The sequence below is a fragment of the Podarcis liolepis genome (genome assembly GCF_965112155.1).
Source record: "Podarcis liolepis genome assembly, chromosome: 8".
NCBI classification, from domain to species: Eukaryota; Metazoa; Chordata; class Lepidosauria; order Squamata; family Lacertidae; genus Podarcis; species Podarcis liolepis.
Window position 1 is genome coordinate 42,079,949 of NC_139560.1, and position 15,171 is coordinate 42,095,119.

Consider the following 15,171-nt stretch of genomic DNA (forward strand, 5'->3'; position numbering starts at 1 on the left):
CCTTGCTGCCACCGCCCATGGTATTAATCCATTAATACCACGGACATATCGATCTGGCGGCAGCCCGCGACACCTTCGCCATGTTTACTCTGAATCCCATTCTTTCCAACGGGGTTTACTTCCTCCGAGTAAGCTGCTTGGAGCTTCTGTTTTTCCACGCGTTTCCTTGGTGCTTCCGCCGATCTCCTAACTCGGGCCGCCGCCGCAGCTTGCAGGGCGCCTAAGCGGCCGGACGGGGGAGCGAGAGCGACAGCGTTTGCGCCCGGCGCTGCTCTCTCTTCTCTCCACGCCCCCAGGAGGGAGCGCCTGGGCTGCCCTTTTCCCGGGGAGTGGAGAAGAGGAGGGGCGCCCACTGCGCAGGCGTCGCTCGCACCTTGTTGATTAGTCAGTCCGTGCTGGGATGGCGTTTACTGGGTCAGCTGGAGCTGCAAGCAGAGGAGCCAGCGGGAAGAGCCGCCGCCGTCTGTGCAACCCACGCCGCCGCCGCCGCTGCTGCTGGGGGGCCGGCGGAGGAGCAGCAGCAGCTGTCGAAGACGACTCGCCTCGCTTTTAAGCCAAGCCCATCATGGCCTGGGGAGGCGGCGGCGGCGGCGGCGAGAGTCGAGGCTGAGGAGGGCGAAGCCGCCACCAGACGACCCCCGCCGCCGCCCGGACCCCCAGAAGGGCGGGAACATGGATGCGGGCCCCTCGCCGGGCTCCAGTCTGAAGGATGTGAAGTGGAGCGCCGTGTCTGTCCCGCTGGACCTGCTGGTGAGCACCTACCGCCTGCCTCAGGTCGTCAGGCTGGAAGGCGGTGAGTAGAAAGAGCGCAAAGGGCCGCGCAGAAAAGCGGCTCGCTTGGTAACTTGGCCGGACTCCGGCGGCTTGGGAGCGGGAGAAGCGGCGCCGGTGGTGGCGGTGCTTGTGCAGCCGGGCACTGGCTCTCCTCCTTCCCCAGCCACTTCGGAAAGAGTCGCCAGACTCTGCCTCTTCTCCACTTGAACGCCGGCCAAACTCCAGGCGCGAGTCCTTCTGGGGAGAAGAGCCCATTGGGGAGAGGGGGCACGTGACTAAAATATGAATGGGGCACGAAGGAGGCGAATGCCAGGGCTTTGATCTTAAGGAGCTCAAAGCGGCGCGGGGGCGATGTCGGGGCCCCGGGAGCTGGTGCGGTCGGCGCGCCGAATGGGGAGGAGAGGAGGGGGGCAAGTGAGCTGCGCCGGAATGGCCCCTGGCTCGCCTCTTGCCCGCTGTTGCTCCCTGCGCGAATTGGGGCCCTTTTAATTTACCATATCTGAAAGTCGAGAGGCTTTCCCTTAGTCGCCCTGGCTGCGATCCCAAGAAATTCAGCTGGAAGTTAGGTCCCGTTGCAAATCACCTGGGTTGACTTGCGGCTGGGATATTAGAGCCCCTGAACACAATGCAAATTCAAGAGCTGCGTGCTTAAGAAACCCACTCAAGCAGATGGGCTCAGGTGTGTTATTATGTTGGCTTGTGGTCCAAAACGCAAAGTATAGGACTCTGCGTAATCTCAGAGCAAGAATTGTGCTCGCCCATAGATTTATTGAGATGGCTATTGGCTCTCAGCTTCTCCTCTTACTGAGGGCAACATTAACAGGAGTGGTACAGGGAAAGAAGAAATGGTTATAAATCCCCTCCCAAAGGGGCATAAACTAAGAATTGCTTCTATAGCTTGGTGCAGAAATCCAATTCCCTTCAAAGTATGGTTGATAGGCTCTTCTGTTGAAGGGCTATTCTGGCAAGCTGTGTTTAACTTTGAAAGGGTTAGTATGATGTGCTTATTTCCCCCCAGCTCCTTTATTATGGAGATGTGTTTGTCAAACAAACACATTATAGTAATTATAACCATTGCAATTACTTCTTCAGTCATCTGTGCTCTCTCAGCTAGCCAAAAGCTTTTTTTTGGTAGCTTCAGATTGAAACTTATGTTTGATTTTGTTTTCCCCATCCAGAATACCCATTTTCTTGTGTACCCATATCCTGTGCCAACCGTTGAATTAGATTTCTTTACAATTTAATCCTTTGAAAGATCTTTTTTAAAAGCCTTTTGCACAAATTGAACTTTCAAGTTATGGAAAAAAACATTTCATATTAGAATGGCAAGGTATGGAATTGCTAATCATTCTCTGTCTTGGAGAAGTGTGTTTGTATCTGCCTTGTTTACATATGCAGTGCAGGAGAGCAACAGCTATGATGCAATATTTATGCCTCTTTAAATATTGAATAGATAATGGTTCCAACCCTGCATCACCTATTTGCCCAGATCTATCAAGGTATTCCCAATTGATTAAGCTAGACATTCATTAAACCAAAGACAGCACATTTCATATGGGCACCCTGCCTGAATTTTTCTTCAGTATTCTCTAGTTGACTCTTCTGTTCGAGTGGTTGCATATTATCAGATGACGTCTGTGAATTAAAACGAATAGCCAAGTTATATAACGTGTTAATAAAGGAGGGCATAGAAGGGTTGTTGACTGGTGCATTTCTATTATTAGGGGCCTGTCTACTGGGTTTTCATCCGCTTTTCCTCTCTCAAATGTAGCAGTGCAAAAATAGTTGCTGGTGTTCCTCTCTTCCCCTTGCATTGGATGTAACTACTGTGTGATCGGCAAGCAGTTCGGAAGTGGATAACTGAGCTGGGAAGGTTTTCCACTGCAGCTTTTGAACTGTTATGCTGCTCTCCATAATTTTCTGCAATCTCCTTCTAATCATAATTCCTGGAATTCAACCCTTGATGTCATTATAACTTTAGGATTAAGGCCTTTTTTCCTCACTGTATTACAGCTCTTGTGCAAGTCTCTCTTCTGAATGCCCTTTGCAATCCACCTAGTCTCCTGGTATTCACACATCTCCGTTTTCTATGATCACTGTCCGTTTGTGTCCAAGACTTTCTTCGTGGCTCCAGGAACTGGAAGAGCAGTACATGGCAGAGTACATTGCTATTCTTTCTCTGCAAGTTGGAGGGTGACTCGTGTTGACTTCCCATGTAGTAAAGAACCCTGATTTTCTGGGAGTTTACATTGTTTGCGAGCCTCCATGATGAGGACATGAGGTTCCTTGGTTTGGGCAGTTGTCTTCTAACCCATGGACAGGGCTAAAGTAGCACACTCACCCCCACATGTTGCTTTTCCAAGTTCCTGATTGTCTGAAGAGGGGTTAAGTTTCCAATTGATTCCTAATTTTTAAAAATGTGCAAAACACTCTTTCATATTGTCCTTCTCACAATAGACTGCTGAAAACATCATTAAATAGTATTGGCCCATTTGGCTAATGGGAAAAGTGAGATACTAAGGGGTTGACTTGATAAAATTCAAGATCTGCTCATTAGCAGCTGTTGTTTCCAAGAATTTAGAATTTCTTCCCCTCTTTCACCCTGATAGAAATACATGGCCCGTATTTTCATTCTGAACGGTATCTATGTGAATCTTGATATATCAAGTGATGGCAACACTAGACACACTTCAGTGATCTTGAATATCTTTAAAAGTAGTTAAATAGTTACTTCTGATGGTAGACATAGAAAAAAATACTGCATTTGCATATTCAATAAAGCACAAGTGCTTCCGATGGCAAATAATCCAGCTCCTTTGTGTGAGTGTCCTAAGGGCTATCTGCCCATATACACTTAAGTAGAATACTTTTGGTTTAGCATGGAGTTTTGGAGAACTTGAAAGCTTCTTCACTACCTTGTGACATTTTTGTTGGATACAAATACTATCCAATTGCGGGTTTTAGACTTTGTGTGTATGTGTATATCAACCTGACCCTGATTGTTATACTTTGTCACTGAATAAATTAGGAAAGCCAACATCATCACCATCAAACTTTGCATTTACAATAATTTTCCTAAGTGTTCAGTGTTATTAGCATTACTTTGATGCATTACAGTTTGATGCATTACTTTAAGAATCCTTACATGCAAAGATATATTACAAAAACAAAATAAACAGTTTATTTTAAAAAATAGAATCCCATCAATATTCTTGTGCTAGTCATTACCCCACTTTTGTACAAAAGGAGTACCTGGTGGTCATCCCATGAGTTCATAGTTTTGGGAAGATTTGAACTGGGATTCTCTGAGCCCACAGTTCATTTTTCTAGCTACTGTGCTCTGCCAACAACAGTATATTCTAATCTGCCTTCCGTGCTGGCTGGGATTGATAGGCGATGTGGTCCAGAACCAGGTTGGCAAAGGCTGCTCTAGATCACTTGGACTGTTCTGTGGACTGTTACACATGTAGAATGTCCTTGGTTGGTCTGGTGCATATTGTTAACTTTGCATTGCTTCCAGAGCAGTATCTTTGTGAGGGGTTTTGCAGAAGACATTTCCTTTAGCATAAGCTTATTTTCACAACAAGGTTTTGCTTAAGGTTGTAGGAACGGCTTATGAGGAACGGCTAAGGGAACTGGGCATGTTTAGCCTGGAGAAGAGGAGGTTAAGGGGTGATATGATAGCCATGTTCAAATATATAAAAGGATGTCATATAGAGGAGGGAGAAAGGTTGTTTTCTGCTGCTCCAGAGAAGCGGACATGGAGCAATGGATCCAAATGGATCCAAACTACAAGAAAGAAGATTCCACCTAAACATTAGGAAGAACTTCCTGACAGTAAGAGCTGTTCGACAGTGGAATGTGCTGCCAAGGAGTGTGGTGGAGTCTCCTCCTTTGGAGGTCTTTAAGCAGAGGCTTGACAACCATATGTCAGGAGTGCTCTGATGGTGTTTCCTGCTTTGCAGGGGGTTGGACTCGATGGCCCTTGTGGTCTCTTCCAACTCTATGATTCTATGATTCTATGACAAGGCTTTACTGTCAGTATCTTTTTGTGCAGAGCTATTAATAAGACTGAATGAATACGAAAATAGCTCTTAATAGATGTGTGTGTGTGCTTTCCCTCTCTATGTTAATAATTAGCCTTGAATGTCTAAGGATATGGAGAGGGGGAGCAGACATGTGCCCAAATACATCCGGAGTTGGAAAGCCATGGCAAAGAAAACTACAGTATGCAGAACTTAAGTTGCATTTTACATTCTTGAGATAGAATTCATTTTACTTGTGCAGCATATGATTTCCACTGCAGTATCTTGGCTTTTTATTAACCATTGGTATTATTCTTTTTATGTGTGGACACTTCTGCTAGGAGCTCTCTGTATGTATTTTTGCCTGGGTGACTTTGGAACTTCAGAAAGTACGCAATTAAAATGCATGAGGGTATTGGGAAGCCGTGTAAGAGTCATTCCTGCAAGGGAATGTTGTGGAAACAATAATGAATGGTAAACAAGCAAATTGCAGCAAGTTCCTTTGAAAGAATAGCAAGCAGACAAAATAGGGGCTGAGGAAGGAAAACATATCTGTGGATCTATTAAAAAATGATGTAGAAAGCTGTGTCAAGCGAACACACACTTTTCATTGTGTAATGTACACTTCGCAGCAGTGACTACAGTAGAGAAAGAATTTTTCTCAGTTTTTGTAGATTCATGCATTTTTTCACTCTAAAAGCAGTTTTCATGCTTTTTTCCTATATGTACACAAAAGTGCTGTAAAGGAATCTTGCATTGTTTAGCATGGCCCTGAATTTCTTTGTAGAAAGGAGCTCTTTTATTACAGTACACTGTTCCTTAGTTTCCTTGATGACACTGTTTTGCCAGAAGAAAGTGATTCATTGGGAAAATAGATACACATGACATGCTGGTGTCTTGCATAAGAACTAGGGAGACATGCTGATGTTATTGGCTCCTTGAAAAGATATGATGGATGTGTAGAAAGCAGTGTAGTATTATACGAGTCCATTATTTTTCTGGCAAGGATGGTGCCAGATAGATTTTGAAAAGGAATATGTCCCACCATACTTAGCAGTTTGGATATAAGAACTTTGGTTTTTTGGTTGACCAACACAGTCTGGGGCCTGTGAGCATGTTCTTGCCACAGGGTAATTCCTATGGCACTTAAATGTGGAGTGAGGTTTCATTCTCACATTAAGGTATTTTGCACAGACACACTCATTTGAGGCAACCTACAAATGAAATATTGTGGCACTCGTTATGTGAAAACAAAATGTTGTAAAAAGCCTAACGCCCTTGCTTCTAAGAGCCGTGAGGCTGAATGTGGCCCGTTGTGCTCAAGTGAGTTCTTTCTCCTCTTTCCACTCATCATGGTTATAACTGCCTGACAAACTACTTCCTCCTGCTTCAATGCAATCCTTTGGAGATTTAATTGCTACTGTAGGTCATCTTCCAATGCAGTAAAGCTCATGTTAGATCTTTGCCTAGTGATGTGATGTCTAAAGCTGCTTTTATTTTAAACAGCTAATTCATTTTTATTGATTAATATGGAATGGTTTCCCCCTTTCCTCTATCATAGCCTTCTACTAAGCCTTGTACTTTCTCTGGTACTTGAGGCAGTTCTTCTACCTCCTTTTCAATGTCTTTGAACCCTGAGATAACCACCAATTTTGGTATGCTTGAAACTGCTGTAGTAAACTTCTTGAAGTCCTTTTCTTGTGCCAGTAAGATACTGCTTTTTTGTTAACCACCTTAGGATTGACGTATTTTAAAATGAAGAGCAGTATAGAAATGACTTAAAATAAGTGCTGTTCCTTCACAGCTACTGGCCTTGGTAGCTCCCACAGGTTCCAAGTACCATGTTTTTAAACAAATGGCTTTGGCTATGCATATATACATGCTATTGTTAAAATGAGAACCAGGGCGGGGGGGGGGCTGGTGTATCACGGCGGGAGGAGTGGAAGGTGGCGATTAGGCAAATCATTGGAGAGATTTGATAGGTCTGAACTGGGCAGGAGGCTGTGTAATGAGGCCATAATACTGACATGGAAGAAGGCACGTTTTTCTGTTTCGTTTTTTGAGGAGGTGGATTGAGGTCATTCCAAGCAACTTGTAATTGCCAAGTTGATGAAGAATAACTGTAGGCTGTGAAGTCCTATACTAGTTTCATTAAGAGAAAGCTAACTTCACTAAGAGAAAGCTAACTTCATGTGCCATGGGCAATATCTAGTACACCATTCACAATTATGTGTACAGAGTCCTGGATGTTGGGTACATGTTATGTGTGCTGTCCACTAACGGGTTGTAAGAAGAAACATACAGCTCAGTCTGTTGACAGTTTGGAATACGGTACTGTTGCTGCTGTTTCCCAAGATATCCATTTCTGAAAGCATTTTGACCTGGTATGGTCTGCTGTCTTTCCCTGGCATATGTTATTTCCTTGGGGGGGGGGATCTCATTTCTGTATACGCAAGTGAGCTGAGCCCCTGTTGCCTATACCCAGCTTGCAACAGTTGCTTTCAGCTTTGCAAAAGTATAAAACTTCATTGGGGTGTAAATATGAATTGTTGGTTTGGTTAGGTGATGGTGCTTGTTTTAGTGAATGAATTTTTCATTAGTTTTTAGCCTTATAACAAGCTGCCACGAGAACCCCTGTTATAGCACTGGCCAAAAATAAAAGAAATACGTTTAAGTACATATAAACATAACTGACAATAGCACCATTCTGGTATGAGTCACGCATATATATTTTAGTTCGGTTCTGACAGTTCCCTTTGAGCTCTTGTGAAGTTCATTTTCAGGAATGAAAAGAGCCTTGGAGGAAAGTGCTTTTCCCTTATTGGCAGTATAAGTGTGCATTGTTCAAGGCTGCTCTGAGAGAGAGAGAACTATGTTGCACTTGAGAAGTAGAAAGGCTATTACAAGAGGATGTTGTAAGGCAGGCAGCTATGACTTGTGACCTCTGGTTAAACTGATCTTTTTAATAACTGCAATGGGAGATGGCTGCTGTTTAGAGGAGAGACCAGTTATTATTGTGTTGTAAAGTCTTATTCGTCCACATACAAAAAGTTCAGGCCACATTCCAAAGGTGTTATTTAGCATGTTATAAGGGGACAATATGCCCAGGGCCAAACTACATGTGGCGTCAAAACCATGATTTGATGTCATGCATCTCTCTGAAACAGAACACTACTATAAATAGCCATTGATAAAGACCGTGGGGAGAACCTTTCAACCCTTTCCTCACAGGCCACGGTCCCATCACCCCCTTCCCAAAGCTCCCATTAGCTTGAGTGGCTTTTGAAGATTTCTCTCTGCAGTAGTTCCCACTGTTTCAGAGGCCTTCCTCTCTGATTTGTTCCTTAATTATTTTCTTGCTTTTTTTCTTGTCTTACAGTCTGTAAGCCCACAGTCAGGGCCCGTCTTTAGATGATGGTGATGATGATTCTACAGGATCTGGTTGAGTTGCTTGATTTATACGCTGAGCAATATTTTATACAGCTTAATATTGCTTAATTAATATTTTCTGTAAGTTGCCTTGAGTTACTTTTGTGAAAAGAGTGATTAATAAAAATAACAAATAATAATAAACATAGCTTTTGTAAATGGTTTTCTTTGTATTGTACAATTGAATAGAGAAGAGGAGGAGCCTCCACTTGTTCAATACCTTATGGCTCTCAGTGCCAGACTGTTCTCTGCAGTTTAGTCTGAGGTCTTATGCTACAATCCTATGCAAACATATCTGAGAGTGAGTCCCACTGAACCCAGTACTTGCAAAGTAGATGTGTATAGACGGTTAGGCTGAGAATAAATTTGCCTCAATGTGTTTTGACAGACAATGAGATATGGGTAAAGGATGTGACTATAGCTTTCAGTGTGACGGCATTGCTTTATGTTCGATCGTGTGCAATCCAATATGCTGTATTGTGTTAACTTCCTGCTTCGGTAATAGATAAATTCGTGGGAAGCAATACAATATGGCATCCTGCCATACGTAATACGAAGGTGGTATGATTGTGAATTCAGTCCTTCTCCCAAGTTAAAGCCTCTCTATTTTCTTTACTCTTCTTGAGGCATACTAAACATTTTCAAAATATATTAAGCAACTTCCCACAATGAATTGTTAATGGCCTAGTTTGCATGCAATGTCAAACCATAGTTAATGTTTAACTGTGGTCTAGCACCAGGGTGCAATGTGTTAGTGCAGGCTGCTGCAAGTCTCCCCTTTGCTTCTCCCCTACTCTTTGCTGGAAGCAACAAATTGAAAGGGCAGGTCAACACCAGAAATTTAAAGCACATCCAACATACATTTAAAGCATATGACACACACCCCTTGAGAACACCAGGAATCGAGTGTGTTTTAAACATTAAGTGTGCATCTGTGCATCTCCCCTAAACGTTTGTGTATCAGGGCAAGTGGTGGGCATGTGAGAACTGAGAACACACCCTAAAAACCAATTTATTTATTTAAATTGATCTTATATCCTGCTCTTCCTCCCCAAAGGATTCCCGCTCCCCCACTGAAACTGTTTAGAACTTCCATAAAAAATCTCATGCTAATATTTTACATCAATTTAATGCAGCGAGAAATCTGTGTTAATATTATCCTGCCTCTGCAACAGTCATATAGCAGCCTTTCTGTAATATGCCAAAGCAACACGTCAGGTTAATAGCATCCCCTAATGGAAATAATTGTCAATGAGCTCTAAACCATTTCCCAGCACATATACTCTAGTCAGGAAAGCCTAAATGAGTAAGTGGCGGAGCTGGACTGTAGTTGGCCAGTAGGGAAATCCTTATAGAGTAGGCAGGTCGAAAGGCTCAATTAAAATTCTCAGGAGGATGTGTCTGCAGATAGTACTAGAACTTTGGTCTGAATCCTTTGTTAGCCTGGGTGGGGTCTCAGTTTGATAAGGGGAACCAGGATATACCTGGCAATAATTGGATTTCTCCAACATTTCACCTTAATCTTAACCAGTAGGATTCAGGCTGATCATAAAAAGAGCCCTGTGGAATCAGACGAAAGGCCTCAGCTAGTCCAGAATTTTGCCTCCCATGGTGACTAAGCAGATGTCAAGAGAATTTCACAAGCAGGAAGACAAAAGGAACATAGGAATCTGCTTTGTACCAAGTCACGCCATTGGTCATCTAGCTTGGCTTTGTCTACGATACATGAACTGGCGTCAGTTGTCCAGGGGTTCAGACAAGAGACATTCCCAGCCCTGCCTGGAAGTGCCAGGGATTGAACCCAGGATTTTCTGTGCACATAGGAAATGCTCTGCCACTGACCAAAGCTCTTCCACCAAAGAGCTCTCTCCCACTGTTGTTTTCACTAGGTATAGCATCCTAGAGGTAATACGACAACCATCACGAGCAGTCACATTTAATAGCCTTTTCCTCCAGAATTTGTATAGTCCCCTTCTAATGCCTTCTAAGTTTGGTGCTGGGATGCGGGTGGTGCTGTGGGTAAAACCTCAGCGCCTAGGACCTGCCGATCGCATGGTCGGCGGTTCGAATCCCTGCGGCAGGGTGCGCTCCCGTTGTTCGGTCCCTGCGCCTCCCAACCTAGCAGCTCGAAAGCACGCCCGGGTGCAAGTAGATAAATAGGGACCACTTTATAGCGGGAAGGTAAACGGCGTTCCATGTGCTGCTCTGGTGCCGGTTCGCCGGAGCAGCTTCGTCACGCTGGCCACGTGACCCGGAAGTGTCTGCGGACAGCGCTGGCTCCCAGCCTCTAGAGTGAGATGAGCGCACAACCCTAGAGTCTGTCAAGACTGGCCCGTACGGGCAGGGGTACCTTTACCTTTACCTTTAAGTTGGGTGCTGAAAAGTAGTAGAAGAGCAGTTAAAAACTGACCTTGAGCGAAACCCAGCAGACTTTAGGTTAAGCAAATTTTTTATTGTGGTGTGCGTGGTCGAACCGCATATTTCATTTCTTACATTTCTATCTCACCTGTTCCCCCGGGAGTTCAAAACAGAGTACATGGTCCCTTCTCATGTTATCCTCACAACATCATGGTGAAGTAGAGCTGGTGACTGGACCAAGATCCCTTTTGAGCTTCATGACCAAGTTGGATTTGAACCAGAGTCTCCCCAGTTCTAATCCAACATTCCTATCCTTGCATCTTGCATCATGCCATCCTACACAGTATATCCTCTGTGTGGGAGCCATTGCTACCACCTGTTGAATAAAAGGGTGCTTGTGAACTCAGTTAACCCCCCCCCCCATTTGCAGAGGGCTGGTGGGCAGTTTGCTCATTGTCGGGTATAGGATCATATTGATGCTAAAGACTGTCCTAAAGTTGGTTTATCCCTGAGTACCTCCCATCTTGAATGAGGTATCCTAGAAGTGGTAAAGCTGCAGCCAAAATGAGTCAGGGACTGGAATGCCTTCAGTACAAAGAGAGACTAAAGCATTTGGAGCCAAGGGCATAGCCAGGATTTTTGTTGGGGGGGGGCACAGAACCTTAGTTAGCTATGTATTTTTATTTACTTTTGTTGATTTAAGGGGACAGCTCCCCCCCCCCCGGCTATACCCATCCTTGGAGCTTTTTACTTTTTAGCAGGTAAGAAAAAGCCAGGTAAGAGGGGTGGGGTAGATATTTCTAAAATCGTGCATGGTGTGGGAAGAAAAAAAAATCTCCATCTCCCATATTACTAGAATTCTACGTTACCTAATTAAACTGGTATAGCTTCACACAAGAAAAATTGCTTCTACATGCAGCAGATAACTTGTGGATTTTTAGCCACAAGGGGTAGTGACAGCTGCAGAGCTGGATGGCTTTCAAAGGAGGATTGGACAAATTCATAGAAGACATGCCTGTTAGATAATGTAGCTTACTGCAGGGGTCACCAACCTTTTTAGACCCATGGGCACATTTGGATTTTTGAGTGAGTGCCATGAGAGCCATCCACTCTAATCACTTCTCTTCCAGATCAGCATGTGTGTGTGTGCTGCGCACACACACACACCTTGCTTTTCCAAGGGATCTGGGTGAAAGTTGGATCCAGTAGAATTAATCTGACCCCTGGAAAGCACATAGAGCTAAAAGAGGAAGGGGGAAGAGTGCCACTATTATAGCTTCCTTCTTCAGTTTTATGTACTTTGCATTGCGAGGGGTTGAATTAGATGGCCCTTGGAGTCCGTTCCAACTCTACAAGGCTATGATCCTATGATATTTTGCAGTGGGGGCAAGAGTTTACCATCACTTTATGGCCAAGGGAGCCATGAATAGAGAGATTTCAGAGGCTCTGTGAGTGCCAGATGGAGTCCTCAAGGAGACCACTATGCTCACACGTGCCACATTGCCAACCTTTGGCTTAATAGAACCACATATTTAAAAGGTATGTGGTGTTGTTTTTTGCTGGACATAGTATAATTAAATAAGTTACTACAGATAAAAAAAATCTTTTTTCTTGTCAAAGCACTGTCTTCTAATTAAATGTGTTAAAATCTGTTGCTTTGCTCAGTGTGTGAAATTTCAGGAACAGGTATACTATGTGAAATAACTGTCAACCAAATGGTATTTAACCCGCCCCCCTTGATTTAACACATGTTCAGTTAGCAGCAATTGGCGTAAAGCTGATCAGTAGCAAAGAGGAAGTAAATCTAATCTGTCATTTAAAAAGATAGCAGCTTTTTCATACCCCTTAGTTGAAATATGGCATTACTAAATTGTGGAACAACTCAAAGAACTTGAACAGTACCTGAAAATTCGATGTAACTTTTATGCTGGTTTACATCTGTCTTTGAACCTTCTCTGAACTTCTGTTCAAGAGGTCAGTTCTTCCTAAAATGCAAAATAAGAACAGAAAATGCTGTCCAACTCCTGCCTCCCTCCTCCCTTCTGTTTTCCTGGCCTCTAGCCAAATCGAATTATCCCTCTGTCAGGCTCTCCAAATTAGTTCAGCATTCACATGGAGGGGAATTTTTCAAAACATTTGGTAATTAATTGTATTGGACCATTTACCCATTGCACAAACAGACTGCAAAAACTTGAAAAATAGGATATGTGTTGTGATTTAAAAAGCCAAACCAAGCCAAGTTCTGTATGACTTGCAGTTAGAGAACTTTGGCTGAAAAGACAGCAAATATATTCAGTGTTTCCTTCTAATGTAGGTCCACCTAAATGGGGAGTTTGGGTCTGCTGCTAGCCAACCTGCCTCTTCATAACTGGGAGGGGGGAAGCATTTCAGAAGGTAAAACAGCTGCATTAGAGAGAGAGAAATTACTTTCTACTGGGGAACATCATCCTCTGCTTCCAGAATCGAATTGTGAGAACTGTGTGTTCATCTTCAGGGCTGGTTCAAGGTTTCCATACTGCTGAGTGTCTCCCTCTCCACATCCTCTGCAGTGGGCACCAGGAAGCCTGAGCTCTAATATGTCATCCTTTCACCCTTTTGCTCTCAGAGCAAACTGATGAGTTGATGGGACTTCTCCACACAAAGTAGAGGGAAAGAGGATGTGGGAGCAACGAGAGAAGTTGTAGCATCGTAGGGAAAGACAAAGCAGAGTGGCAGCGGTCCAACCCATGCTACCTAGTGCTGCCAAGCTTCTGTGTGGGCACTCATTTGCAGAAGCCATGGGGAATTCACTGATTCCTATGAATTACTGTCACATGAAAACATCCAATTAATTGGAGAGAAAAGCATAAAGTCATTTGGTATTCAGTGCATTTTCACTGGAAGAAAGCTGACCAATGTTTCAGTATTAGGGCTCCTGCGCCTTGAGTGCAGGAGCTGTGAACCTTTAGCCCTCCAGATGTTTGACTACAACTCCCATCATCCCTGACCACTGGCCATGCTGGCTAGAGCTGATGGGAGATGGGGTTGGCATCTGAAGAGCTACAGGTTACTTTCTTCTCCAACCCATGGCAACCCATGGGTTGATTTCTCTTTTTTGTGACAGCCTGCACACTTTATCTAAAAAACCCTAGCTCTTCTTAGACAAAACGTTTTCCTTCCTCTGTTCCACCTTTCCTATTGTGTGCCATGACTTTATTTTACAAAAAAAGAATGCTCCATACATTGCAAAATGTATGGTTTGCCTTGGCACTTATTTAGATCTGAATCACTGCAAGTCTTGTTATTACCAGGGCCTTGTAGCATGACAGAGTTATTGTTATGCTTACCAGTAAGAAGAGCCTCTTAAAGGGCTAGCTGGCTTATGAGTCAGTATTCATGGTCCTAGTTCCCCTCTGAAAGAATCAGTTGGTTGGAAAAGCCTTATACAAGCTAATAGTCCTGCAAGGGGAGAATAGAACTTAAAAACATCCAGCAGCTCTTTAGCTAGCAATACTAAAGTCTTGTGAATATATTCATAAAGGCCACCCACCCACATTCATTTCTAGGTTCTCCAGCCTTTGGAACTGCATACTTTATTCTTAGCTGTAATTCCTGCATTACAGGGGATTGGACTAGATGACCAAACCAAAGTACAAAAAAACTTAGGAGATGTTTCTTTCATCTTTCTACTGACTAGGGGGAGAAAAGCTTTGAAGGAAGTTCCTTACTATTGAAGGAGGTATAACAATAGTAGCCATGCATTGTAAATAAAACAAAACATTTGTGAAGTTCTATTGATCAGAAAATTAACATTGTTTGGTTCTTGGATTAAAAAAAGAAGGCTGTTTTAATTTGCACATGTGCTTCAGCTGTTAGCAAAAGGCTTCAGTACCTTTTTGTGTCTAAAGCACAGTAGGTGTCAGGATTGTAAGCAAAAAATGAATGTTTATATTAAAAAGGCTCTTGTGACATCTAACAAACAGAGTATAAATGGTGATATACTACTGTGCTGCTACAATACAGGAATTATTTCAGCACTGTAGTAAATTTTGCCAGTGGAGTGTAAAGACATCTAGCTGGCTGGCTGCCATCTCAAATAAAAGTGGGGGGGGGGAATGGGTCACTTTTGTCTTGTTCAAGTCAGCAGAGTTATTTGCAGTATGCAACACAGACCCCCTTTAAATGTCATCTTAGTTGCCTTTGTAGAATTCAGTTACATTGCTCAATAGTACTAAAAAAGAACAAAGAATATACATTTGCTTTGGCCGAATGTATTGTGCTCCTCTGCTTCTCTCTGAATGTCAAATTGTGAAACAGGATCACCGCTAATATACTGTAAGAATGTAAAACTGTGTCTGTTCATAGTCCCCCTCAAATACTGTTGAGTGGCCCTCATACCAAGAAAGCTCATCTTGATACAGAACTTTCTCCTCAGGGTGGCTGAAAGGGACAAAGCGTTTGGCATTGACAGCTGCTTTTCCCCACAGTTAAATTTTATTCATTCCTCTTGCTGCTCTATTGAGGTTAAAGTCAATTCACCTAATGGACAGCCTTCAAAATTATTATAGAATGCCAGTGATCTCCTCATTTCTTAATTGACATGAAG

At 43.4% G+C, this 15,171-nt stretch overlaps 1 protein-coding gene across 5 annotated transcripts in view; it reads left to right on the forward strand.

Moving 5' to 3' along the window:
* The first annotated feature begins 342 nt into the window (after nt 1–342).
* Nucleotides 343–15,171, forward strand: part of GAREM1 (GRB2 associated regulator of MAPK1 subtype 1) — a 71,852-nt gene continuing 57,023 nt past the window's right edge. Inside the window, exons 1-2 of one of the 5 annotated variants that reach the window (XM_083517704.1) lie at nt 370–793; nt 8,179–8,309. Coding sequence is in view for 1 of the 5 variants with exons in the window: in XM_083517703.1 (XP_083373829.1) it covers nt 673–793 (121 nt within the window). In the remaining 4 variants the exon portion in view is untranslated. Of the gene's footprint in view, nt 794–8,178; nt 8,310–15,171 lie in introns of all 5 variants that reach the window. The other 4 variants (XM_083517707.1, XM_083517705.1, XM_083517706.1 and 1 more) reach the window with 4 other exon arrangements.